At 45.4% G+C, this 26,384-nt stretch overlaps 1 protein-coding gene across 1 annotated transcript in view; it reads left to right on the top strand.

Annotated features, from left to right (window-relative positions):
- The window catches only part of DNAH3 (dynein axonemal heavy chain 3), a 211,576-nt gene that overhangs the window by 3,724 nt on the left and 181,468 nt on the right, over window positions 1-26,384 (top strand). Inside the window, exons 3-10 of the mRNA XM_073015222.1 lie at window positions 2,615-2,859; window positions 7,074-7,178; window positions 7,754-7,979; window positions 12,313-12,385; window positions 12,969-13,143; window positions 16,408-16,597; window positions 18,499-18,694; window positions 26,088-26,213. Coding sequence (XP_072871323.1) covers window positions 2,830-2,859; window positions 7,074-7,178; window positions 7,754-7,979; window positions 12,313-12,385; window positions 12,969-13,143; window positions 16,408-16,597; window positions 18,499-18,694; window positions 26,088-26,213 — 1,121 coding nt within the window. The 5' untranslated portion in view covers window positions 2,615-2,829. The remainder of the gene's footprint in view (window positions 1-2,614; window positions 2,860-7,073; window positions 7,179-7,753; window positions 7,980-12,312; window positions 12,386-12,968; window positions 13,144-16,407; window positions 16,598-18,498; window positions 18,695-26,087; window positions 26,214-26,384) is intronic.

Here is a 26,384-nt window from a genome sequence, read left to right as displayed (position 1 = left end):
TCTTCGGCAGATACTTTATTTATTTTTTATCTTTCCTCAGATTACATGTAGGTTTTTGGTTGAAGCCATGGAACAAATTTCATAACCAGGTTCAAACTTTCCTGCTGACCTAGCTGTGTGACTGTGGTCAGGTTAGTTTCATGTATCAGTTTCCTCAATCCTAAAACTTGTGATAATACTGATATTTATATTCTAGGTTGTTGAGAAGATTCAAAGACATGATGTCTACTAAGTGCTTAGCAGAGGTCCCAGGGGATAGTATATGCTCAGTAAGTGGAAGCCATTATTATTGTTTTGATAGTTTTAAACAGTAGTAGACTTAAAGCACACTAAATTTCAGATGGTGGCATGTCTCCTACTCAAACATGAGCCATAGGGTCCATTGGCTCCACATCAGGTCCATTCTAATTTTTTTTTTTTGACAGAGTCTCGCTGTGTCGTCCAGGCTGGAGTGCAATGGTGTGACCTCTGCTCACTGCAACCTCCGCCTCCTGTGTTCATGCAATTCTCCTGCCTCAGCATCCCAAGAAGCTGGGATTACAGGTGCCCGCCACCACGCCTGGCTGATTTTTTGTATTTTTAGTAGAGACGGGGTTTTGCCATGTTGGCCAGGTTAGTCTCGAACTCCTGACCTCAGGCGATCCACCCGCCTTGGCATCCCAAAGTGCTGGGATTAAAGGCATGAGCCCCTGCACCCAGCCCCATTCTAATTTTTCACTTCATTGGATTACAGTTGCTGTTTTTGGTGGGACATGAGGTTTCACACCCTGTATAGGAGACCTGGTCATCTCCCCATTTCTGTCTAAACCAGAACCTCCAGCCCTCCCACTGTCTCATTGATTCTAAATGCTATTTGAAACCATATGTATACTTTATGATAAAGAGCACAAATCTAAGAGATGGAGAAGCTTAGGGTTAGTTTGAAAGGCTGGAAAGCCCAGCTTTGAGGAAGGAGTGGGAAAAGGGGGAAAATTGAAGTACTTTGTGCTATGCAATGCTCTTCCTAAGAATTCGGGAGTGTCTGTGTTCTGGACAGGTAGTTTACGGAAAGAGCAGTGGACTCAGAGTCATCAGGACAGGTTTCAATTGTGTCAGTGCTACCTATGAGTCAAGTTGACTTAGGAAAGTTATGTATCTCTCAGTTTTTTTGTTTGTTTTTCTTTTCTTTTGTTTTCTTTTCTTTTCTTTTTTTTTTTTTTTTGAGATAGAGTTTCGCTCTCGTTGCTCAGGCTGGGGTGCAGTGGCATGATCTGTGCTCACTGCAACCTCCCTCCCAGGTTCAAGTGATTCTCCTGCCTCAGCCTCCCAAGTAGCTGGGATTACAGGTGCCTACCACCATGCCTGGCTAATTTTGTATTTTTAGTAGAGATGGGATTTCACCATGTTGGTCAGGCTGGTCTCGAACTCCTGACCTCCAGTGATCCACCTGCCTCAGCCTCCCAGAGTGCTGGGACTACAGGCATGAGCCGTGACACCCGGCCCATATCTCTCAGTTTTTATTCCTTATCCTTAAAATAGGAATATCATGGTGTCTGGGGGGAAATTGAATGAAAAAAAACCAAGATATGCAAGCATGGCACCCAAAAAAACTCATTAAGTCTAACTTGGTTTTGAGAGAACTTCACAGTGACCATGGAACATGTGCTTTTACTATTTGGATGGCAGCTAGTATTGTTACTTTTGAGTATGTGCACATGTATTTCTGTGTTTATCGCAATATTGGTGTTAGCCACAACATTTATAGAGCATCCACTGTGTCGGGTGATCGAACTATCCCAGTTTGCCCAGGACTGAGATGGCTTGCAGGATGCAGGACTTAGTGTTAAAACGGGGCAAAACCGGGAAAATATCCGTTATCCTTCTACTATATGCAAATCGCTCTGTACACATTATCCCGTTAACCCTTCAAAGCAACCCTATGAAGTAGGGACTCACATAATTGCCATTTTACAGACAGAAAGGACACTTGGAGAGATTAAGCAACTTGCCAAACCACACAGCTAATTAATGAGAAGAGTAGGATCTGAAGTCTGACCTGTCCAACTGTAGATCCCAAGAAATTAACCACCATACTCTGTGCTTTTTGATGTCTCCAAAGGTCTTTTATTGCTGCTGCCTCTGTTATTCCTGGAACATTGCTAAACACCCTCCCATGTTCCCTTCTGTCACCAACACTTCCTGCTGCCCAGCTGGGCCTCCAGCAAAGGGAGACACCAGCTCATAGAGCTAGATCATGCCCAGTCTTGTATGTGGGCACTGTGGAGGCCCCTCCTTCCCTTAGCAACAGACGCCGAGACTTGGTTACTGTGCCCAGTGCCTGCATACAAGCACTGCCAGCGTAAGAGTCCAGGCAGGAGGAGGGAGAACAGTTCGGGCTGCCAGGATGTTGTTTGGAGGGGTGAGTCTCCCTCTTCTCTGTATTAATATGTAACTCTGCTTCAGTCTTTCCTCTGCAGTGAACTCAATGTGTTTCTGCAAAATTTCCAAGAGAGAAGCACTTGAGGGAAAGGAAGCGTGGCCACCGCTGGGGAAGTAGGAACCAGAGCTAAAAGCGCAGCAGAAACCCAGTGCTGTCCCCTTATCTCTAACTTCCCTTTCTCTCCTCTTCTACCAGGGAACTCCTCAGGGGGCCAAAGTCTATGACCTCAGAGAGGGAGCCTCATGAACAGAGCTTTCAGAACATCTGGAAAGTTCCATTGTTGGTGTCATCCCCATTATGCTATAAGGAAGTGTGAATTTCAGAGCAACTGGATAGGAGAGGCACATCCCTGGAGAAGCTGAGAGCTCTTCGTTCATTTTTAAAAAATAGCTACAATTAGAGTGGACACCATGGGTGACATGGATTGCTCATGTCAGAAGGTAGGTGTGAATTTTAAGACTTTTCTTGTTTTACCCTTTTTTTTTTTTTTTTTTTTGAGACAGTTTCATTCTTTGTTGCTCAGGCTGGAGTGCAATGGCGTGATCTCAGCTCACTGCAACCTCCGCCTCCCGGGTTCAAGTGATTCTCCTGCCTCAGCCTCCCGAGTAGCTGGGATTACAGGCATACGCCACCACACCTGGCTAATTTTGTATTTTTAGTGGAGATGGGGTTTCTCCATGTTGGTCAGGCTGGTTTTAAACTCCCGACCTCAGGTGATCTGCCCGCCTCAGCCTCCCAAAGTGCTGGGATTACAGGCATGAGCCACCGCACCTGGCCGATCTACCTGTATTTTTAATGTGTTGGGAATATGTGGGAAGGGGGATATTTTGATCATAGGCCAATTGGCATGTTAGATGCCCTTGACTGAACAAGTGTATTCATCACATTTTTTGTTGTCTGCTTTGAAGTATCATTTTTGCTGAATTAGACTTTTGGAAATCTTCAAGTTTTGCTGTGAAAAATTCAGGAATAGACACCCGTTCTTCCTTTTCCTTCCCTTCCAAGCCCATCAGACCATACATTCCACCCATCAGCTTTGGACTGTGACTGAACATCCGAATATTCCGGGGAGCGTCTTAAAAACATAGAGTCTTGGTCCCCCACTCTTAGATTCTGATCCAGAAGATTTGGAGTGGGGCCCTGGAATCTATATTTTTGTCTAAGACTGGAGTGACTCTGGTGTAGCAGGTCCTCAGACAAGCATTTGGAAACTGCCTTCATGAAGAACATGCATACAACATGTGTCATCAGCAATAAGCTGCCCAGAGCGACAGTTCTACCCAATCTAGGTTCCTGAGTCTCTGTTGTATCTCTGTGGAATCACCACGTTGCCATACAGTGAAGTGCCCAGAGGAGCATTTTAAATTGAAACTTAATAAAACTAAAGTGGATTTGTAGATAATAACTAAGCCAATATGCTCTGAAGTAAAAGCTCCTTGAAATTTACCAAAGAGAAGATTTAAGCATTAATTTCTTTTCTCTCTCTCTCTTTTTTTTTTTTTTTTTTTGAGACAGTCTCTCTCTGTCACCCAGGCTAGAGTACAGTGGCACGATCTTCACTCACTGAAGCCTCTGTTTCCTGGGTTCAAGTGCTTCTCCTGCCTCAGTCTCCTGAGTAGCTGGAACTACAGGTGTGTGCCACCGCCTGGCTAATTTTTGTATTTTTGGTAGAGATGGGGTTTCTCCATGTTGGCCAGGCTGATCTCGAACTCCTGGCCTCAAGTGATCCACCCGCCTCGGCCTCCCAAAGTGCTGGGATTATAGACATGAGCTACCACACCTAGCCAAGCATTCATATTTTTAACAAACAATTTTGCCTCGACCAGCTAGTTCTTATGAGACTCTCCATCTCCTCTTGAAGGTGCCACAGAGGATTCTTAGCCAGGTATAGCCAAGAAAACTCTTTGCTCCGTTCCGCAATTGATGCCTAGATCTGCTGATGCTGTGTGTGCCCCATGTGCTCCTTATCCACGGATTGGGATGCTTTCTGCTACCAGCGTACTTATGACTGTTTGTGTATTTGTTTTAGTCCGAGCCTATGACATAGCTCAGTTTAATTAGTTTCTACAGAGGTTCTCCTTCTTTTCATTGTGTTCTGCAAAATGCTCACGGTTTGCTTTCTTCATTATCCCAAGAACAGCGTATCTGTCAATTTGCATAATGCAGTAAGGAAGCTGAGGCAGGAGAATCGCTCAAACCTAGGGGGTGGAGGTTGCAGTTGCAGTGCCGAGATCGTGTCACTGCACTCCAACCTGGGCGACAGAGCGAAAACTTGGTCTCAAAAAAAAATAAAAAATTAAAAAATTAAAAAGTCACTGACTTAGAAGGCAAGCCAGCCAATTACATGGCTGGGACGTGTTACCGATCTTCTCTGCCTCATTTTCTTCAGCTAGAATGTGGGTATAAAAAAAATCTCATAAGGTTGTACAGTACCTGGCACATAATAGTTTGGAATAATGGTAGATATTATTGCTGCAGTTCTTGTTTTTCTGTTGTTATTTAATGAGGTAGGTGCTCGAGGAGAGTTAATGATGGTTAATTTGAGTCGATCTGTAAGGGGTTGGGGGCTGGGGGGGGCAGCTAATAGCTGAGTCATATGCCCCTGCCTCATCCCCCCTTCATCAGTGATCTTGCATGTCATAATTTGCACAACCAAATAAATCACATTGATACAATGTTGGCTCGTCTTATCTAGGAGTTAAGTCCAAAGTCATTGCCTAAGGTGAAAATCACAGAGAGCCAAAATTGCCCTTGAAAATCCCTCAAACCACCTTTAAAGTGCTGAACAGCAGCACCTCTCAATAAGTCCAGGCCAATAGTTTTTCTTCCAGTGTTGGAACAAATTGCAGTTTCTCCATCACTAGCCCCAGGTGAAGTGGTTGTTTTGCATATAGGGGCTGAGTCTTCAGACAAAAACCACATGTCATCTCATTCAATAATGCAGTCACTTTCATCTCTGCTCAGGAGAGGTGGAGGGGCACTTGGAATCTGAGAGTGACCATGGGAGCCACAAGTTTACCCTTACCTGAGGCTTGCTCCACAGTATGCACTCACTGGTTGGAATGGAGGACTCAACACCCACACTGTTGAAATAACACTTTTCCTTTTTGCAGGAAGCATAAAGAGTTGCTTATGTGTGTGTTAAATACACAGAAAATTCAGTGCCACTGCCTGCGTGAATTTCTCTTTGGAGTTTTGCACATGTGAAAATGCAAGAGTCCACCTGGGGGGGTGGCTCACGCCTGTAATCCCAGCAGCACTTTGGGAGGTCGAAGCGGGTGGATCACCTGAGGTCAGGAGTTCGAGACCAGCCTGACCAATATGGTGAAACCCCATCTCTACTAAAAATATAAAAATTAGCCAAGCATGGTAGTGGGCACCCATCCAGCTTCTTGGGAGGCTGAGGTGGGAGGATTGCTTGAATCCAGGAAGCAGAGGTTGCAGTGAGCCAAGATTGTACCATTGCACTCTAGCCTGGGTGACAGAGTGAGTCTCAAAAAAAAAAAAAAAGAAAGAAAGAAAAAAGAAAAAAATGCAAGAGTCCATTTTTTTTAAAGTCACCGCCTTTAATCATACCTGAGGGTAGGGTACTGGGGATGTCCTCAGAATTTGGACTCTTCCACGGGGGAAAAATATCCACATTTGCTTATAGAAGGGAATCCGAGGAGGATACACTGAATGATTAAAAAATGAAGCAGGGGCCAGGCATGGTGGCTCATGCCTGTAATCCCAGCACTTTGGGAGGCCGAGGCGGGCAGATCACTTGAGGCCAGGAGTTCAAGACCAGCCTGGCCAACATGGTGAAACCCCATCTCTACTAAAAATACAAAATTAGCTGGGTGTGGTGGCAGGCACCTGTAATCCCAGCTACTTGGGAGGCTGAGGGAGGAGAATCACTTGACCCCGGGAGGCAGAGGTTGCATTGAGCCGAGATAGTGCCACTGCTCTCCAGCCTGGGTGACAGAGCAAGACTCCATCTCAAAAAAAAAAAAAAAAAAAGAGAAACAGGAGTGGAAGGGTTGGGGAGATGGTCACAGGATATAAAATTTCAGTTAGATGGCAGGAATAACTTCAAGAGATCTATTGTACAGCATGGTGACTAATTACCAATATATTTTATTCTTGAACAATGCTGTGAGAGTGGATGTATTCTCACTGCAAAGATAATAACCATACAAGGTAATGCATATGCTAATTAGATTTAGTCACTCTTTAATGTATATACACTTTAATACATCTCAGAGTGCAACCTCAGCTCACTGCAACCTCCGCCTCGCAGGTTCAAGCAATTCTCCTGTCTCAGCCTCCCAAGTAGCTGAGAGTACAGGTACACGCCACCATGCCTGGCTAATTTTTGTTTTTTAGTAGAGATAGAATTTCACTGTATTGGTCAGGCTGGTCTTGAACTCCTGATCTCAGGTCATCCACCCTCCCTGGCCTGCCAAACTGGTGGGATTACCGGTGTGAGCCACCACACGTGGCCCTTATCTGTCAATTTTTAAATAAATGAAACATACATAATGGATGGGAGTGATAGGGGTGTTTTGCTCTGGACCTAAAACCTTTCCTGGGGACCTCTTTAGTCCTAACCAACTCAGAGGCTTGCAAATCTTCCCTAATTTCTGAAGGGTGGCTTTGTTCCCATGTCCCACAGATCGCCAGAAGTGACTCCATACATCACATGAGCCACTCCCAGGGGCAGCCAGAACTGCCCCCTCTGCCTGCTTCTGCTAATGAGGAACCATCTGAGCTCTATCAGGTATGCACACCTGGCTGCCAGCTCTTCTGTTGAGGGTGAGGAGGTGAAGTGCTTTCCCCACTTCTCTCAGTATTTGGCAGGTACTCATTGCGGGTGGGGGGTTAAACAGACCTGACAAGTGGGATTAGTAGCTTTGGTCACGTTTGCCCCCAGAAGAGGCTGCAGAAGTGTGGGAGAGAGAGCTATGCCATTGTTCAAAGGTGAGTTAGAATCTGGCCATCCACTGATCTGCTGTGTTATTTAAACTCTCTGAACTTCTACATGTTTCATTGTAAAATGAGGGTAATTGTTCCTACCTTGTAGTCATGTCCATAAGGAATAAAGACCAGAGATGTCAATTACCTGCCTCAGAGTTACTGGTGAATGCAAACTATTATCCCTGACATCAGAATTCATGCTCAAAATGGTCAGAGAAGTACAGTTGGTGTCTGTTCAGAAAGTCTTTCCACTGAATGTGCAGAAGGCAGAAACAGCATAAGGCACTTGCAACTCTCATGAGCCTCAACGTGAGCAGAGCCCAGGCTCATGGGGAGATGTTCCTCATTGCATCTCACTCTGCACTTCTTCCCTCGTAGACGATCATGTCACACAGCTTTTACCCGCCCTTGATGCAACGCACATCATGGACCTTGGCTGCACCCTTCAAAGAGCAGCATCACCACCGTGGACCCAGTGATTCCATCGCCAACAACTACTCCTTGATGGCCCAGGACCTGAAGCTGAAAGACCTGCTGAAGGTGTACCAACCGGCCACCATCAATGTCCCTAGGGACAGGACCGGTCAGGGGCTGCCATCATCAGGTACTTGTGGCAGTGTCATACCCTTGGGGCTCTGGAGGGAATTATTTATTTATTTATTTATTTATTTATTTATTTTAGATGGAGTCTCACTCTGTCGCCCAGGCTGGAGTGCAGTGGCATGATCTCGGCTCACTGCAACCTCCGCCTCCCGGGCCCAAGTGATTCTCCTGCCTGACTCCTGAGTAGGTGGGACTACAGGCCACACCTGGCTAATTTTTTTTTTTTTTTGTATTTTTAGTAGAGACGGGATTTCACTGTGTTGGCCAGGCTGGTCTCAAACTGCTGACATAAGGTGATCCACCCGCTTCAGCCTCCCAAAGTGCTGGGATTACAGGCATAAGCCACTGCACCCGGCCTGGAGTGAAATTTTTACTCCTGGGTTCTGATCCTGGCTCCGCTTTTGCTAAAGCTAACTTTGGAGAACTTTGTAAAGCCTCACTCTCCTCCTTATCTATAGAGGAAATGAATGCAAATGGCTAACATTTATAGACAGTTTACATATACCAGGCACTGTTCTATGTACTTGTGTTACTGTTTGCTGCATGATAAGTTATTCCAAAACTCTGTGGCTTAAAAGGACCAGTATTTATTATCTTACAATTTCAGTGGGGGCAAGAACGTGGGCATGACTGAATTTGTAGTGCTGGCTCAGGGCCCCTCACTAGCAATCAAAGCATACACCAAGGCCACCATCATCTAAAGGCAACTAGGGAAGGATCCTCTTCCAAACTCACTCATGGCATCAGGTCCTTGCTGACTGTTAGCCATAGACACCAGTTTCTTGCCACATGGGTCTCTCCCTTAGAACAACTCACAACATGGCTTCTGGCTTCCCTTAGAGCAAGGGAGGGAGAGAGAAAGAGAGAGACAGCAAGAGAGAACCCATAGGCTTTTTTTGGAACTTAATCTTGGAAGTGACATCCTATCACTTTTGCCACATTCTGTCTGTTAGGAGTCACTAGTTCTAGCCCATACTCAAGGGGAGAGGATTACACTACAAAGGGGTATTACCAGGAGATGGGGATCATTAGGGGCTATCTTGGAAGCTGCTTACCACAGCACCTTGTGTGTGTTAATTTAATTCCCACCAAGCATAGGTATATCGACATAAGGGTATCCTTTAGTAATTTTTGTTGGACGTATGTTGGCACTCTTGATCTGCTCTCTGTCTCAAACTCATTTTTATATTTTTCATTTTTCTCTCTGTGCTATGTCTGGGTAAGTTTCTCAATGACATCTTCCAATTTATTAATTTTCTCTTCAACTCTATTCAGTCTTGAGTTTTTCATGTCTAATGAGTGTTTTTTGTTTAAATGACTATCTTTCCATTTCAAATTTTCTAATTACTTATGGTTTTCTACCTCCCTTCTCCAAATTCTGATTCCATTCTTATTGTCGTAGCCCTTTCAATATCACTTGGATGATTTTTTTTCCAAGTGGTTCTTACCAGTGTTATTTGTGTATTACATGTACACCCACAGTCTCTAGGATGCTGCTTTTGCATGTTCCTGCTTTAAGGACATGTGGCAAATAATTAATACCCAAATGTTCAAGATCATGATACACAGAACCTTAAGTTTGCTGCTCTAATTGCTAATTTCATGGTCATCATCTTAGTTCGTTTTGGGCTGCTATAACAAAGTATTATAAACCTAGTGGCTTGTAAACAACAGAAATAAATATGTTATGGTTCTGGAGACTGTAAAGTCCAAGATCAAGGTACCGACAGATTCAGAGTATGGTGAGGGTCCTCTTCCTGATTCATAGACATCTGTCTTCTCTATCTTCTTGCTGTGTGCTCACATGGGAGAAGGGGTGAGGGATCTTTTTGGTGTTTCTTTTATAAAGGCACAATCTCATTCATAAGATGGAGCCCTCATGACCTAATCATCTCCCAAGGGTCCCACCTGCCAAGACCGGATCGGTCAGGGAGACCCTAACCCCGCGGCACTAGAGGAATTAAAGACACACACACAGAAATATAGAGGTGTGAAGTGGGAAATCAGGGGTCTCACAGCCTTCAGAGCTGACAGCCCCAGACAGAGATTTACCCACATATTTATTGAGAGCAAACTAGTCATTAGCATTGTTTCTATAGATATTAAATTAACTAAAAGTATCCCTTATGGGAAACGAAGGGATGGGCTGACTTAAAGGAATAGGTTGGGCTAGTTAACTGCAGCAGGAGCATGTCCTTAAGGCACAGATCGCTCATGCCATTGTTGGTCGCTTAAGAATGCCTTTAAGCGGTTTTCCTCCCTGGGCAGGCCAGGTGTTCCTTGCCTTCATTCCCATAAACCCACAACCTTCCAGTGCTGGCGTTACAGCCATTATGAACATGTTACAGTGCTGCAGAGATTTTGTTTATGGCCAGTCTTGGGGCCAGTTTATGGCCGGATTTTGGGGGGCTTGCTCCCAACACCCACCTCCAAATACTATCATGCTGGGGATTAAGTTTCAATATACAAAATTTCACAAGACATTAGCATTCAGTCTGTAGCAGTCTTTAATGATTTTCTTAGTCCAAAATTATTAATATCCATGAAGAACTAGTAGTAATGCCTCCCAGGTTTCATTGTCCCCAAAATTCTCAGGCCATCTAGAGTCTTTGAATATAAAGTACTAAGATGCTTTCTTCAGAGCGGCACTGGTGTCTGTTATTCATGTCCTTGCTTGAGTTGATTTCTGCTTATTATTCATTAAAATACATTCGTACTTGGAGGATCTTAAAAATTTACTTTGGCGTAATATTGTTATTGCCGTATTATTTCCATTTTGTGAATCTATACCTCGATTGTTGAGTTTATTGAGAGGATCACTTGTGCCCAGGAGTTGGAGACCAACCTGGGCAACATGACAAAACCCTGTCTCTACAAAATATAGGAAAATTAGCCGGATGTGGTGGCATGCGCCATTACTCCTAGCTACTCAGGAGGCTGAGGTGGGAGGATCACCTGAGCCTGGGTGGTTGAGGTTGCAGTGAGCTGAAATCATGCCACTGCACTCCAGGACAAGCAACAGAGTGAGACCCTGTCTCAAAAAAAAAAAAAAAAAAAAAAAGGATTTTTTTGTATTATCGTTACATTTAGACTATTTTGAGAAGTTCAAAGATAGACACTTTAGCAAGTAATATCTAACTAAAGTTTAATAATATAGTTTTTATATCACTTATTGAATTAATTGTAGCTACCTTCTATTTATTGCAAATGGTATTGCTTTTTCCACTTGCAATAAATATATACTTATTGTTTCTTATTTCTGATAATCATAAAATTTCTTTCAAAAATAAATGTACTAAGTTTATTTTATTTATTTATTTATTTATATATTAAAATGTTTTGAGACGGAGTTTCACTCTCATTGCCCAGGCTGGAGTACAATGGTGCTGTCTCGGCTCACTGCAACCTCTGTCCCCTGGGTTCAAGCGATTCTCCTGCCTCAGCCTCCTGAGTAGCTGGGATTATAGGCACGTGCCACCACACCCGGCTAATTTTTGCATTTTTAGTAGAGACGGGGGGGTTTCACATGTTGGTCAGGCTGGTCTCAAACTCCTGACCTCGTGATCTGCCTGCCTTGGCCTCCCAAAGTGCTGGGATTACAGGCATGAGCCACCGTGCCCAGCCTATTTTATTTTTAATTTTATTTATTTTTTTTGAGATGGAATCTCACTCTATCGCCCAGGCTGGAGTGCAGTGGCACAATCATGGCTCATGGCAACCTCCACCTCCTGGTTCAAGCAATTCTCCCTGCCTCAGCCTCCCAAGTAGCTGGGACTACAGGCGGTCGCCATGATGCCCGGCTATTTTTAATATTTTTTAGTAGAGATGGGGTTTTGCCATGTTGGCCAGGCTGGTCTTGAACTCCTGACCTCAGGTGATCCGCCTACCTCAGCCTCCCAAAGTACTGGGATTACAGGCGTGAACCACCGTGGCTGTCCAAATGTACTAAGTTTAAATGCCCAAGTCTACTTAAAGATAAGTATTAAACAGTAATATAACAGGTGTTTAGAAAATAGAGTATACAATATTGGAGAATACATGAAATGAGCAGTTGTTAATTCTTGCCAAATGTATGGATGAATGGAAGATATGCACATCCCCACTCTACAATTGAGGAAGCTGAGGTCCGGAGTGACAAAGCCAGTTCTTCAGGGTCACACAGGTAATCAGTGATGCACATGGGACCTCAGCCCACATCTCCTGCCTCGTTGCACCATACCATGTCCACTTTCCTTAGTGTGCTCCTGGACTGTTCCAAGAGTCATGCCCCTGTGGACGGAGAACAGCCCAACGCCATTGCCCATCACTGATGTCTTTCTTCTCCATTCTTCCAGCAAATAAAAGCTCATCAGAGCCCATGAGGAAGAAAACGAAGTTTTCCTCCAGAAACAAAGAGAATTCCACTAGGTAAGATGTCACTGTGGGCACCAGAGAAGGCAGGACAGTGGGCTGAACGGAAGAAGAATGTGGTCTCACTGAAGCCACACTCTATTTCTTGGCTTCAAAGGATTCCCAGATAATCACATTTTGTCCACCAATCACCTTAATCCAAAAAAAAATTTTTTTTGAAACAGAGTCTTGCTCTGTTGTTCAGGCTGGAGTGCAGTGGCATGATCTCAGCTTGCTGCAACCTCTACCTCCTAGGTTCAAGCGATGCTCCTGCCTCAGCCTCCCGAGTAGCTGGGATTTCAGGTACGTGCCACCAGGCCTGGCTAATTTGTGTATTTTTAGTAGAGACGTGGTTTTACCATGTTGGCCAGGCTTTTTGAGATTGTAAACAAAATAAACCAACTGAACAAAACCATGCTGAAATACCTATGAGGTGTTCAGTCGTTACGGTCATCTTTGAGGTATACACACATGACATTAGATGACACAGAGGAGAAGGGCTGTTGCAGAACCACACTCATCAGGCTAGGGAATGTAGGCAACACCACAGCACCTCTCTGGAGAACCAAACACCAAGGGCTGAGCTGTGTCTACTTTTCAGGATCAACTTGGCCTTTAAGACGTCAATCTTCTCGCCCATGAAGAAGGAGGGAAAGCCATCTTTGACGTTCCCAGGAAGCAGACCAATGAGTCCAGAACAGCAGCTCGATGTCATGTTACAGCAGGAGATGGAAATGGAAAGTAAAGAAAAGAAGCCCTCTGAATCGGACCTGGAGGTACGTTCTTGTTGCCCCCTTTCCCTCAGTTTGCTGAAGATTGCTCTCGGCATCTCGTTGATTCTAAATTCAGGGAGAACGGCAGAATCACCTGGGAAATGTTTGAAAAACACCAAAGTCTAGACGCAAGACAGGCTACTGGAGAGGGCGCGTGTTTGTGTGCTTGTGCAAGTGAGAAAGAGAGTGTGTGTGCATGTTCTCTGCCCTAGTAAGTGATGGAAATTGATACCTTGGGTCCTTTTAGGATGTAAGTTGCAAAAATGGCACTCCCATAGGCTACGAGTGCCAGACTTTGCAAGACAAAAAGTGGAACACGTAGTTAAATTCAAATTTTAGGTAATGAATAACTTTTTAGTATAAGTATATCCCAAAGCATCCCATATTTTATCTGGGATCTCTATCATAGGCTGAATTTGGCCTGTAGATGTGTTTTAAGAATGAGGTGGCTGGGCATGGTGGCTTATGCCTGTAATCCCAGCACTTTGGGAGACCAAGGCAGGTGGATCACTTGAGGTCAGGAGTTCAAAACCAGCCCGGCCAACATACTGAAACCCCGTCTCTACTAAAAATGAAATAATAATAATAATAATAATATAATAATAATAAAAAGCCAGGCATGGTGGCAGGCACTATAATTTCAGCTACTTAGGAGGCTGAGGCAGGAGAATCGTTTGAATCTGTGAGGTGGAGGTTGCAGTAAGCCAAGATTGAGCCACTGCACTCCAGCCTGGGCAACAGAGCGAGACTCCATCTCAAAAAAAAAAAAAAAATGAGGTGGCTGGGCGTGGTGGCTCATGCCTGTAATCTTAGCACTTTAGAAGGAGGAATGGCAAGGATCACTTGAGCCCAGGATCTCAAGACTAGCCTGGGCAACATGGAGAAACCCAATCTCTACAAAAATTAGCTGGGCATGGTGCCATGCATCTGTGGTCCCAGCTACTTGGGAGGCTAAGGTGGGAGGATCACTTGTGCCTGGGATGCTGAGGCTGCAGTCAGCTATGATTGTGCCACTACACTCCAGTCTGGGCAGCCCTTTCTGGGACAAGACAGCCTATCCCTTGGTCCCCTTCTCTGACACCTCAGGCATCCCAGCTGTGATCATGCCACCATACTCCAGCCTGGGCAACAGGTCAAGACCCTATCTGAAAAAAAAAAAGAATGAGGAAAGTCTCACATAGGCTACATTTTCCAACTTCTTTTGAGAAAACTAAAATATTTGGTGCTAAGCAGTAGCTATCTCCTTTAGATAAGAAATACACTCTTCAGTTCATCACAGTTCCCACCATTCCTTATTATTTTCTTCGGTCTAAACAACTTTCACTTATTAACATTACCTGCCTGGCTCTGGATAGATGTTGGAGTTTCCAACCAGTCTTAAAAGAACAACAAAACTTTAGAGCAAATGTCTTGTGAGTTTAGGGTGTATAATAAAATGATGAATAAAAACTCACAGTGACTATGTGCTGTTGGCAAAATTCCATGCTAAACCCTCTAGCTACTTGACCCTACTTGAGACCTGGGTTCTATGGTTATCTCTATTGTCCAGTTGTGGAAAATGGAGTATAGACTGTTTAAGCAATGTGCCAAGGGCTACAGTGCAGGAGACAAAACTAGGACTTAAAGCATGTCTGGCTGATACTAAAGTCTCTGTAGTTTTTTTTTTTTTTTTTTTTTTTTTTTTTTTTTTTTTTTGAGAGGGAGTCTTGCTCTGTTGCCCAGGCCGGAGTGCAATGGCGCAATCTCGGCTCACTACAACTCTGGCTCCTGGGTTCAAGTGATTCTCCTGCCTCAGCCTCCCGAGTAGCTGGGATTACACTGTGTACCACCCCACCTGGCTAATTTTTGTATTTTTAGTAGAGATAGGGTTTCACCATGTTGGTCAGGCTGGTCTTGAACTCCTGACGTCAGGTGATCTACCCACCTCAGCCTCCCAAAGTGCTGGGATTACAGGCGGGAACCCCCGTGCCCTGCCAGCAACCTCTTCTGATCTGAAACTTAAAAAGACATCAAGCCCTTTCCTGACACTCTGTGCTTCTCCTCTGTCTGAAATTAGTCATTCCCAGAGCCACTCAGCCATGCAGCAGCTCAGAGGCAAACCCTAAATATACAAAATTTCCTGAAGTCACTAGGTTCTACTGGCCAGTTTTGTTTCATTTGTGTGTTTAGGTTGCTTTCGAAACTCAAAAGCCCTTGCTTGAATAAGAACTATCAGCTGGGTGCGGTGGCTCATGCTTATAATTCCAGCACTTTGGGAGGCTGAGGTGGGTGGATCACCTGAGGTCAGGAGTTCGAGACTAGCTTGGCCAACATGGTGAAACCCTGTCTCCACTAAAAATACAAAAATTAGCTGGGTATGGTGGTGCACACCTGTAATTCCAGCTACTTGGGAGGCTGAGGCCGGAGAATCACTTGAACCCGGGAGGCAGAGGTTGCATTGAGCTGAGACTGCACCACTGTACTCCAGCCTGGGTAACAAAAGTGAAATTCTGTCTCAAAAAACAAACAAACAAAAAGAACTATCGTAGATCTTGGACTTTGGGGATATTTTTCCCCACTGACAGCTACAAGCTACAGGATCAAAGTGTTTTATAGTGGATCATTGCTGTTCAGGAGGGTGAACGATTTGAGGCCATTTTAGGAACTTGTCATTCCTCTTCTTTTTTTTGAGATGGAATCTTGCTCTGTTGCCCAGGCTGGAGTGCAGTGGCACAATCTCGGCTCACTGCAACCTTTGCCTCCCGGGTTCCAGAAATTTTCCTGCCTCAGCCTCCCAAGTAGCTGGGACTACAGGCGTGGGCCACCATGCCCAGCTAGACAGAGTTTCACCCTATTGACCAGGCTAGTCTTGAACTCTTGACCTGGTAATCTGCCCACCTTCGCCTCCCAAAATGCTGGGATTATAGGTGTGAGCCACCGCACCTGGCCTGTCATTCCTCTTCTTAAAGGTCACCAGATATGCCACCTCCATCCCTGGACTCTGCGCTCACTCCACTGTTCCTATCTGGGTGGTATGTGGCAAATCCTTCCTTATACCCTACTGACATCGCTCTGGTTTTGGTTGAATCCTCTGAAGTCTTGGGAAAAATTTGCCAGTGATCTCCTTGCCATGAGTGTGAAGCGACAGGCCCAGAATGCATGGTGATGGCAAGCGAAGGGGGCGGACAAATGCTGTGTGAATGGGGTCCCTTGGCAGCTGATGGGCGGAACAGGTGAGCCCATGATCCAATCATGACCATTTTCTTGCTGGTGGTTTGTTTATGGAAGAGATATAATTACTATCTGACCAATGGAATTCGCAAAGACATGATTGCCCCTGAGGAGGGTGAAGTGATGGTTCGGATTTCAAACCTGATTTCTAACACGCTGCTGACAAGTCCCTTCCTGGAGCCCCTGATGGCGGTCCTGGTGCAGGAGAAGGAGAATGACTATTACAGTAGCCTCATGAAAGGCATCGGTAAGGCTGGTGGGCATAAAGGGGGCTGGGGAGCTTCTGTGTAGTAGAAGCTTCTATGTAGTAGGTGTAGAGGGCACCTCCTTCTTTTTTATTTTTATTTTTGTAGAGACAGGGTCTTGCTTTGTTGCTCAGGCTGGTCTGGAACTCCTGGGCTCAAGCAATCCTTCCTTAGCCTCCCAAAGTGCTAGGATTACAGGCATGAGGCACCATGCCTGGCCTGGAAGGCACCTTCTTTCTTCTCACTTTGTCATTTGCCACCCTGGTTCCACTGGAAATACCCAAAACATCATTTAACCGTTAATTCAAATTCCCCCATCCCCCTACCATCACTGATGGCTACACCAGCACTTCACATATTCACATGCATCCCTGTAATCTGCAGACCTTATTAAAATGCAGATTCTGACTCAGTAGATCTGAACCTGGGGCCTGAGATTCTACATTTGTAAAGTTTAAACATTTTTTTTTTTTTTTTTAGTGACAGGACCTCCCTATGTTGCCCAGGCTTGTCTTGAACATCCTGGACTTAAGAGATCCTCCTGCCGCGGTCTCCCGAAGTGCTGGGATTGTAGGGATGAGCCGTCACATGTGTCCAAGATTCTACACTTCTTCTTCTTCTTCTTTTTTCTTTTTTTTTTTGAGACAGTCTTGCTCTGTCGCCCAGGCTGAAGTACAGTGGTGTGATCTCGGCTCACTGCAACTGCAGAGATTGGTCAGGATTTCCAGACCAACCTGCGCGGACCCCTGGGTTCAAGCGATTCTCCTGCCTCAGCCTCCTGAGTAGCTGGGATTACAGGCACCCACCACCATTCCCAGCTAATTTTTGTATTTTCAGTAGAGACGAGATTTTGCCATGTTGGCCAGGCTGGTCTCTAATTCATGACCTCAAGTGATCCGCCCACCTCAGCCTCTCGAAGTGCTGGGATTACAGGTGTGAGCCACCGCACCTGGCCTGCTACTTGTTTTTTATGACCCAACACAAATGTTACTTCCTCTATGAAGCTTTCTACCACTCTTTCTTAGTATGTCAAACATCTGGTCTCTAAATTTCTATTTCTAAGTGTAATGGATGGTATCATCCATGGTGGGTTTTCTTGTGTGTGCATCTATTTTGGTGTGAGAAATCAATCAGTGATTAATGAGGTATCAGCAAATCCTATGTCATTGTCATGCATGATACTAGACATCCTACCAGGGCTCAACCCCAGATTCTAAGTGCTCCACTCCGTGAAGTCACACTCCTCCTTCCTGTGAAATACCCTCAGAAAGAAAACAAACACCAAGAGTGAAGCTTCCCCAGTTGAATTATACCCAGGGGATTACCCATGACCTTGCAAATGGACAGAGGCTCATTTACATTCTAAGAGTTGAAGCTAAGGCCAGGTGTGCTAGCTCATGCCTATAATCCCAGCACTTTGGGAGGCCGAGGCGGGTGGATCACCTGAGGTCAGGATTTCAACACCAGCATGGCCAACGTGGCAAAACCCTGTCTCTACTAAAAATACAAAAAATTAGACAGGTGTGGTGGCAGGCACCTGTAATCCCAGCTACTCGGGAGGCTGAGGCAGGAGAATCGCTTGAACCCAGGAGGCGGAGGTGGAGGTTGCAGTGAGCTGAGATTGAACCATTGCGATCCAGCCTGGGCAACAGAGCGAGACTCCGTCTCAAAAAAAAAAAAAAAAGAGTTGACGCTAAGGTCAGGCATAGTAACTCACGCCTGTAATCCCAGCACTTTGGGAGGCTGAGGTGGGAGGATCACTTGGGCCCAGGAGTTTGAGACCAGCCTGGCCAACGTAGTGAGACCCCGTCTCTATATTAAAAACAAAACAAAAAAACGAGTTGAAGCCAAGAGCACAACCCTTACAGCTTAGTAACGCGGTGTTTGCCCTTTCCGGTTGTAGTTGATTACATCCTCATGGACCCAATGGAGAGAAAACGGCTCTTTATTGAGAGCATTCCCCGCTTGTTTCCTCAAAGAGTGATTCGGGCCCCTGTGCCCTGGCACAGCGTCTACAGGAGCGCCAAGAAGTGGAATGAGGAGCATCTGCACACGGTGAACCCCATGATGCTCAGGCTGAAGGAACTGTGGTTTGCAGAGTAAGAAGTCCCTCCCTTCTTTTTCATTCCCTTTCTTTACCACATCCGTGCATAAGCAAGCCTATTCTGCCGTACGCAGTGGGAGGAGCCCTGACAGTGCAGAGAAATGAAAGAAAAAAATCCTAGCCCAAACGTGCACGTGAACTATAAGTGACACCTCTCCTTGCAGACTTATGTGGCCCTGCTTTGTGTCCCCAGGGCACCCCGTGCCTATCTGTAAGCACTGGAGTGTCCTGCTTAATTGCACAGACTTGGAGCCAGCCTGCTCAGGTCTAACTCCTAGCTCTGCTGCTTCACAGGCATATATGTGTGTATATATGCTTTCTTTATCTCTAAATTTGTGATAATGTTAATAAGTTTCCACTTCATAGGATTGATAAGAGGAATCAATAACTTACTACATCCAAAGCACTTAAAACAGTATCCAATATAACCTAAGCACCAGTAATTGTTAATTTGGCATTACCTCCATTACAACATCATCCTCAGTTTTTGTTTTTGTTTTTGTTTTTGTTTTTGTTTTTGTTTTTGAGACAGAGTTTTGCTCTTGTTGCCCAGGCCAGAGTGCAATGGCATGATTGTGGCTCACTGCAACTTCTGCCTCCTCGGTTCAAGTGATCCTCCTGCCTCAGCCTTCCGAATAGCTGGAATTACAGGCCTGCACCACCATGCCTGGCTAATTTTGTATTTTTAGTAGAGACGGGGTTTCTCCATGTTGGTCAGGCTGGTCTCGAACTCCCGATCCCAGGTGATCCACCCGCCTTGGCCTCCCAAAGTGCTAGGATTATAGGCATGAGCCACTGCGCCCAACTCACCCTCAGTTATGATAGAATGTTTACTTATTTGTCTCCCTCTAGCCTGTGAGATGTGTGCGGGCTTGGGTTTTATTTCTTTTTGTTTGTTTATTTGTTTTTGAGACAAATCTCACCTTGTCACCCAGGCTGGAGTGCAGTAGCACAATCTTGGTTCACTGCAACCTCCTCCTCCCAGGCTCAAGCAATCCTCCCACCACAGTCTCCCAAGTAGCTGGGACCACAGACATACACCACCACACCCAGCTAATTTTCTGTATTTTTTTTTATAGAGACGGGGTTTCACCATGTTGCTTAGGCTGGTCTCAAACTACTGAGCTCAAGCAATCTGCCCACCTCGGTGCCCCAAAGTTCTGGGATTACAGGTGCAAGCCACCATGCCCAGACGGTCTTATTCCTTTATGTAACTCAGTGCCAGTGCAGGGCTGGCAGGCAGTGATCTCTCAGGTATTATTTATCAATGATTAAATTGGCAAAACTCTGTCTCAAAAAAAAAAAAAAATTGTAGGTGTCCAGATGAGGCAGAAGCCATCTTTTTTCACTCTTTCATTTTTTAAAAAAGCGAGATATCTACATTCCATAAAATTCACCCTTTAAAAGTACACAATGCAATAGTTTTTAATATACTCACAAGTTTGTTTAATCCTCACCACTGTCTAATTCAAGAATATTATCATTATCCCCAAAAGAAACCCATTAGCAGTCACTCCCCATTCTCGCCTTCCCCCATTTCCTCCCAACCACTACTCGATTTTCTGTCTCTATGGATTTGCTTTTTCTGGACATTTCATAGAAATGGAATCATGCGGCTGGGCGTGGTGGCTCACGCCTATAATCCCAGCACTTTTGGAGGCTGAGGCGGGCGGATCACGAGGTCAGGAGATCGAGACCATCCTGGCAAACACGGTGAAACCCCGTCTCTACTAAAAATACATAAAAAAAATTAGCCGGGCGTGGTGGCGGGCGCCTGTAGTCCCAGCTTCTCGGGAGGCTGAGGCAGGAGAATGGTGTGAACCTGGGAGGCAGCAGAGCTTGCAGTGAGCGGAGATTGCGCCACTGCACTCCAGCCTGGGTGACAGGGCGAGACTCTGTCTAAAAAAAAAAAAAAATGGAATCATGCAATATATGATCTTTTATGTCTGGTGCCTTTCAGTGAACAACGTTATCATCCTTCATCCGCATTGAAGCTTGTTTTTTATGGCTTCCTTTTTGTGGCTGCATGCTAATCCATTGGATGGCTATCTCACATTTGTTTTATCTGTGTATCAATTGCAGTGGCCCTGGAGGTGGAAGACTGTGGTTGTTTTAGTGAGCCCTTTACGAAGGGGTACAAATCCTGGTGAGAGAATGAAGACACCGGAGTTCACTGAAAGGCCAGGCTAATGAAATGATGAGCTGCCCCCATCTGAGTTTTTTATTAGATAAATTAGAGGCAGATATGCTTACTTAACTTTGATTGGCCGAACTTATTAGCAGCTCATGTATTTTGTTTTGAGAGGATCTCTAGCTTTGAACATGTTCAGTCTTAAGGGAGCCCTGTGACTTGGAGAACCTACTTGTTTTTCAAATCCTTAGTTTTATTTTATTTTTAAAAGGAATGAGGGGGTGAAGTCAACCTAAGACAGAGCCCACCAGTGAAAAGAAATACCTGTATTTTCTTCTTTGAACTGAATTCAATTTTCTAAAGCCTTGGAGGTACCCGTCAGCAGTCAGGACATTGAGAAAGAATAAGTAATTTTCTAACTAGGTGAAGCATATAAAATAATAATTTGTAGCATAGGATCTGAATTCTGGTTCTTGTTGTGTCTCTAATTAACAGTATAATTTGAAGAAAATTAATCCCTCTGTGACCCTGTTTGTTTGTTTGTTTCTCTCTCTCTTTCTATCTTTCTTTTAGACAGGGTTTTGCTCTGTCACCCAGGGTGCAGTGCAGTGGCATGATTAGAGCTCACTGCAGCCTCAAACTCCTGGGCTCAAGGGATTCTCTCACTTTAGTCTCCCAAGTAGCTGGGACTACAGGTGCACGCCACCATGCCTGACTAATTTTTAAACTTTTTGTAGAAACAGGGTCTCTCTATGTTGCTTAGACTGGTCTTGAACTCCTGGCCTCAATAATATTTCCCACCTCAGCCTCCCAAAGTGCTGGGATTACAGGCGTGAGCCACCACCTAGTCTGACCCTATTTTCTACATGGAAATGGGAATCATGATAGCAATACCTCCCTCATGGAGCTGTTAGGTAAGGAAAGTGCTTAGACTACTGCTTGGCCCACAGTAGTTGCTCAACAAATGAACGTATTGCTTTAAGTGCAAGCGTGTTTATGAACTCAAAAAATAACATAGAAACTCGTGAGGAAGTCAGTCTTAGAGCTAGGTGAATTGCCAGGAACTTCATGCTAAGAAGCTAACAGATAATCACACGTATGTGAGTTTACACTGATCATGGAGCAAAGACAGCAAATTGTTGAGCCTATAGCTTCACTGAGAAGAAAGGCTTTTTACCACTTGTTTTTCATGATTCTCTGAGGAAGATTATGCCAGCAACAGAAACACCAAAGTGAACTGAAATCATTTAGAAGAATTTTATGAACTGAACCAAAAAAATCAGCAATGAGAGCCTGGGCATGGTAGCTCATGCGTGTAATCCCAGCACTTTGGGAGGCCGAGGCGGGCGGATCACTTGAGGTCAGGAGTTCGAGACCAGCCTGGCCAACATGGTGAAACCCTGTCTCTACTAAAAATACAAAAATTAGCCGGGCGTGGTGGCATGTGCCTATAATCCCAGCTACTCGGGAGGCTGAGGCGGGAGAATCACTTGAGCCTGGGAGGTGGAGGTTTCAGTGAGCCAAGATCGTGCCACTGTACTCCAGCCTCGGTGACAGGGCGAGACTTCATCTCGAAAAAAAAAAACAAAAACCCAGCAATGAGAAAGATTGGTTAAGGAAATGATATAGAGCTATTTTCTTATGTGACCTGCACTATTTAACTTCAGGTTCTTAGTGATCAATGAAAGGTGGGTGGGGGTTGAAGGCTAAAGTGAGGATTGTGGACTAAGAAAAGAATGGGAAATCTGGTCTGGCCAATGTGGGAAGTTTGTTAGGATTCTATGAAAGCTGAGTAACAGAATTATCAAGTGGGGTCAATGGCCACATTAGGGGTGGCTATCCAATGTGTGGTGAGTGAGGTCCTCCGGCCTTATCCTTGCCTAGCAGTGCTTTATGCCTGGTGAGATAAGGTGAAAACTAAGCTCATCACCTCCACCAAAAAGAACTAGAAATGCAGCCTTCAGGATTTAGGGAGGATGAGGAGAAATGCCTAACTGGTCATTAAAATGAATGATGAAAATGAGAGGCAAGAATTTAGATGAGCTGAGAAATTGGGCGAAGATCCAGTTTGGGAAGTAGTGACAAGGAGGGATCATTTAAAGGAGTGATTTATAAATGAATGGAATAGACGTCAGGAAGAGAATTGGTGGATTTTTGAGCTAAAAAGAGGACTTGGGAAGTGTGGCAAAGGACAGGGCATCCATCGACCTGGGAGAAACAGGCGAAAGTCAGCGTGTCATAGGAGCGGGCAGAAGGAGATTTATCTGTTCATTCAACAAATATTCACTGAGTGCCCGCACTGTATAAGTCACCACGCCCAGGAGCGTTGTGTCTGTCTTGGTGAACCTGCCCCCAGGGGAAGTGGTGGTGTTTCCTGCAGTGGAACACCCGGTGATTGTAGATCAAAGTAAAATTCTGCCTGGACTTATTACAGAAACCTATGGGAACCTCATCACAGCTGCTTTCATAGAGGCCGTGGGGATCTGCCCTAGGGGTCCCTGTTGAGTGGCATGAACATGGCATGGAGAAGTGGTCCATGAATATGAACATGTAGCCAGCACTTTTCTGGTTCTCTTTCCTACTACAGGGCTGCCATGTTGCACAACTCTAGGGGGCATCATTTACGTAGAACACAGTATGAATGGTGGCCTCTGCAACTGTCTGATGCAATAGGACTAGACAGCCACATCCTTGATTGACCGACATTTAGCTGCTATGCCTGATGGGTTAATAGGAGGAAAAACACAAAAAATAAAAAGTGGAGAGCTTGACCGGGCATGGTGGCTCACACCTGTAATCCCAGCACCTTGGGAGGCTGAGGTGGGTGGATCACCTGAGGTCAGGAGTTGGACACCAGCCTGGCCAACATGGTGAAACCCCATCTCTACTGAAAATACAAAAATTAGCTGGGCATGGTGGCGCGCATCTATGGTCCCAGCTACATGGGAGGCTGAGGCAGGAGAATTGCTTGAACCCCGGAGGTTGAGGGTGCAGTGAGCCAAGATTGCGCCACTCTACTCCAGCCTGAGTGACACAGTAAGACCCTGTCTAAAAAAAAAAAAAAAAAAAAAAAAAAATGGAGGGCTTGATGAGAGCTTTTTGTTAGTTTTTGCTTTTCGTTATCCAGCCGCTCTATTCTACTGATATACTCTGGACAACTCTAGCATCAGTAGTTCTGGGAGGTGTCACTCAGGCATAAGATACAAAATAAACACATATTAGGTCCAAAGGCTCTTTTCTCTCTTGGCTTCCAAACTGTGAGTTCATTTGTTTCTTTCATTCATTTAGTCATTCATTCATTCACTTGTTTAACAAATAGGTGCCAGGTCCTGGTTATGTGCTAAGCATTGATTCAGTGCAATAGATAACAGAAGTGAGTTCATTTTTCTAGGGGGAAAACAAACAATAAATATATTAGGTAAATAAATTAGATAATATGTTAGAAGGTGATGGGTACTATGAAAAGAAAAATTAGCCAGAGTAATGGGGATAGGGAGTGTGGTTTGTGTGGGGCTGGGGTGGGGCTGCTTGCCCATAAAATACTTGTTTGAATCTAACAAACCTCCCCGCCACCCCTGTTGCACTGATGGGATGGATGCAGCTTAACACCAGGGTGCATTTGTTTTTGTGTTTGAGAAAGAGCCTTGCTCTGCTGCCCAGGCTGGAGTGCAGTGATGCGGTCTCGGCTCACTGCAACCTCTGCCTCCCAGGTTCAAGCAATTCTCCTGCCTCAGCCCCCTGAGTAGCTGGGATTACAGACACCTGCCACCAGGCCCCGCTAATTTTTGTATTTTTTTTTTTTTTTTAGTAGAGATGGGGTTTCACCATGTTGGCCAGGCTGGTCTCTAACTCCTGACCCCAAGGGATCCACCCACCTTGGCCTCCCAAAGTGCTGGGATTACAGGCCTGAGCCACCGCACCTGGCCCCAGGGTGCATTTCTTGACAAGCAGAGCAGTCACCCATTCTGGCCCTTTGGACGGGGCAGAACCTGCACAACCACACACCCAGCCATGGTAGCCTTTACTGTGAAGGTGACATTTGAGCCAAGGCTGGAAGGTGAAGAGGTCAGCCCCGTAGAAGTCGAGGGGTATGAGTACTGGAGGCAGCAGGAACAGCCTGTGCAATGGACCCAAGCAGCAGCAGGTGGGCGTGTCCTGGAAACAGTATGAGGTGAGCGTGGAGCATCGTAAGTCAGGGAGGCAGGTAGGAGAGGAGGTCGGAGTGGGGAGGTGGGGGTAGGTGACCGGCAAGACAGGAGCAAGAGAGATGGCACAGGGTGCAAAGCACCCAGTGGGCCCCAGTCACTAGGCACGCTTTTACTCTGAAATGGGAAGTCTTTGGAGGGTTTTGAGCAGATAGAATCTGACTTAGGTGTTAAAAGGATACCCCTCGTAATGGAGAAAACTCTCATTTCTTCTCACTGGTTGGTCTTTCTTCACCCTCACAGTGACAGGAGTTAGAGGGCTTATAGAGGCTTTTTTGGCTCCATAGGCTTTTTTTCCTTTTTCTTTTTGGAGACAGGGTATTGCTCTGTCACCCAGGTTGGAGTGCAATGATGCAATCAGGGCTCCCTGTAGCCTTGACCTCCTGGGTTCAAGCAATCCTCCTGCCTCTGCCTCCTAAGTAGCTGGGATTACAGGTGTGCACCACCACACCCAGCGTGTCTTTTTTGTTTTTGGAGAGATGATGTCTCACTATATTGCCAGGCTGGTCTCAAACTCCTGAGCTTAAAGCCATCCTCCCTCCTTAGCCTGCAAAGTGCTGGGATCCATAAGCTCTTTGTTTTAAATCAAAGCAGTCCTCAAAGTTGCCTTTAAGAGCTCACCTAGAGGCTTGGGTGAATCCCATTTGATGATGAAGATGGTGATCTGCTGGGTCCTGGCCTCTGGGTCTTCACTGTTGTAAAGAACATTGATTCGTCCATTTGATACCCAAGTTCTTAGCCAGCTGAGTCTCCAGCTGGTGCCACAACCCCGCCCCTTGATGGGTTATGCAGAGTGAGGCACATCTAAGGCTCAGGATCACTCTTGGGTCACCTCATTTGTCCCCTCCCTGCAAGCGTTCTTTAGGACTTAGCTCCTCCCTCCTCAGCCTCCCATATCCTCCTCAGGATCTTTCCCATATCCTGGAATTCTTTTGATTCTGCTTAACTTTTCTCTCATTGAGAAACGTGAACACACACCCTTGGAACCTGTCCTGTGGGATTTGTTATTAAGCATTCTTTAGCTTAGGAAATTTCTCCCTCTCTTTTGGCAGATTCAGAGACCTCAGGTTTGTTCGAACAGCAGAAATACTAGCGGGAAAATTGCCTCTGCAGCCTCAGGAATATTGGGATGTGATCCAGAAACACTGCCTGGAGGCGCACCAGACTCTTCTCAACAAGTCAGTATCTGCCCTCCGAGTGGGGTTGCACCACGATACCTTAAAGACTGAAAACCCTCTGAAATGAAGCTGGTACCCAGCCTGGGGGTCGTCCCACCAGCATCCTTTTGTGTCTTTTTTTTTTTTTTTTTTTTTTTTTGAGACAGAGTTTCTTTCTGTTGCCCAGGCTGG

This window comes from Chlorocebus sabaeus, chromosome 5, assembly GCF_047675955.1.
Source record: "Chlorocebus sabaeus isolate Y175 chromosome 5, mChlSab1.0.hap1, whole genome shotgun sequence".
Lineage (NCBI taxonomy): Eukaryota > Metazoa > Chordata > Mammalia > Primates > Cercopithecidae > Chlorocebus > Chlorocebus sabaeus.
The sequence above is the reverse complement of the archived record's forward strand: the minus strand, read 5'-3'. Positions and strand labels throughout refer to the sequence as shown.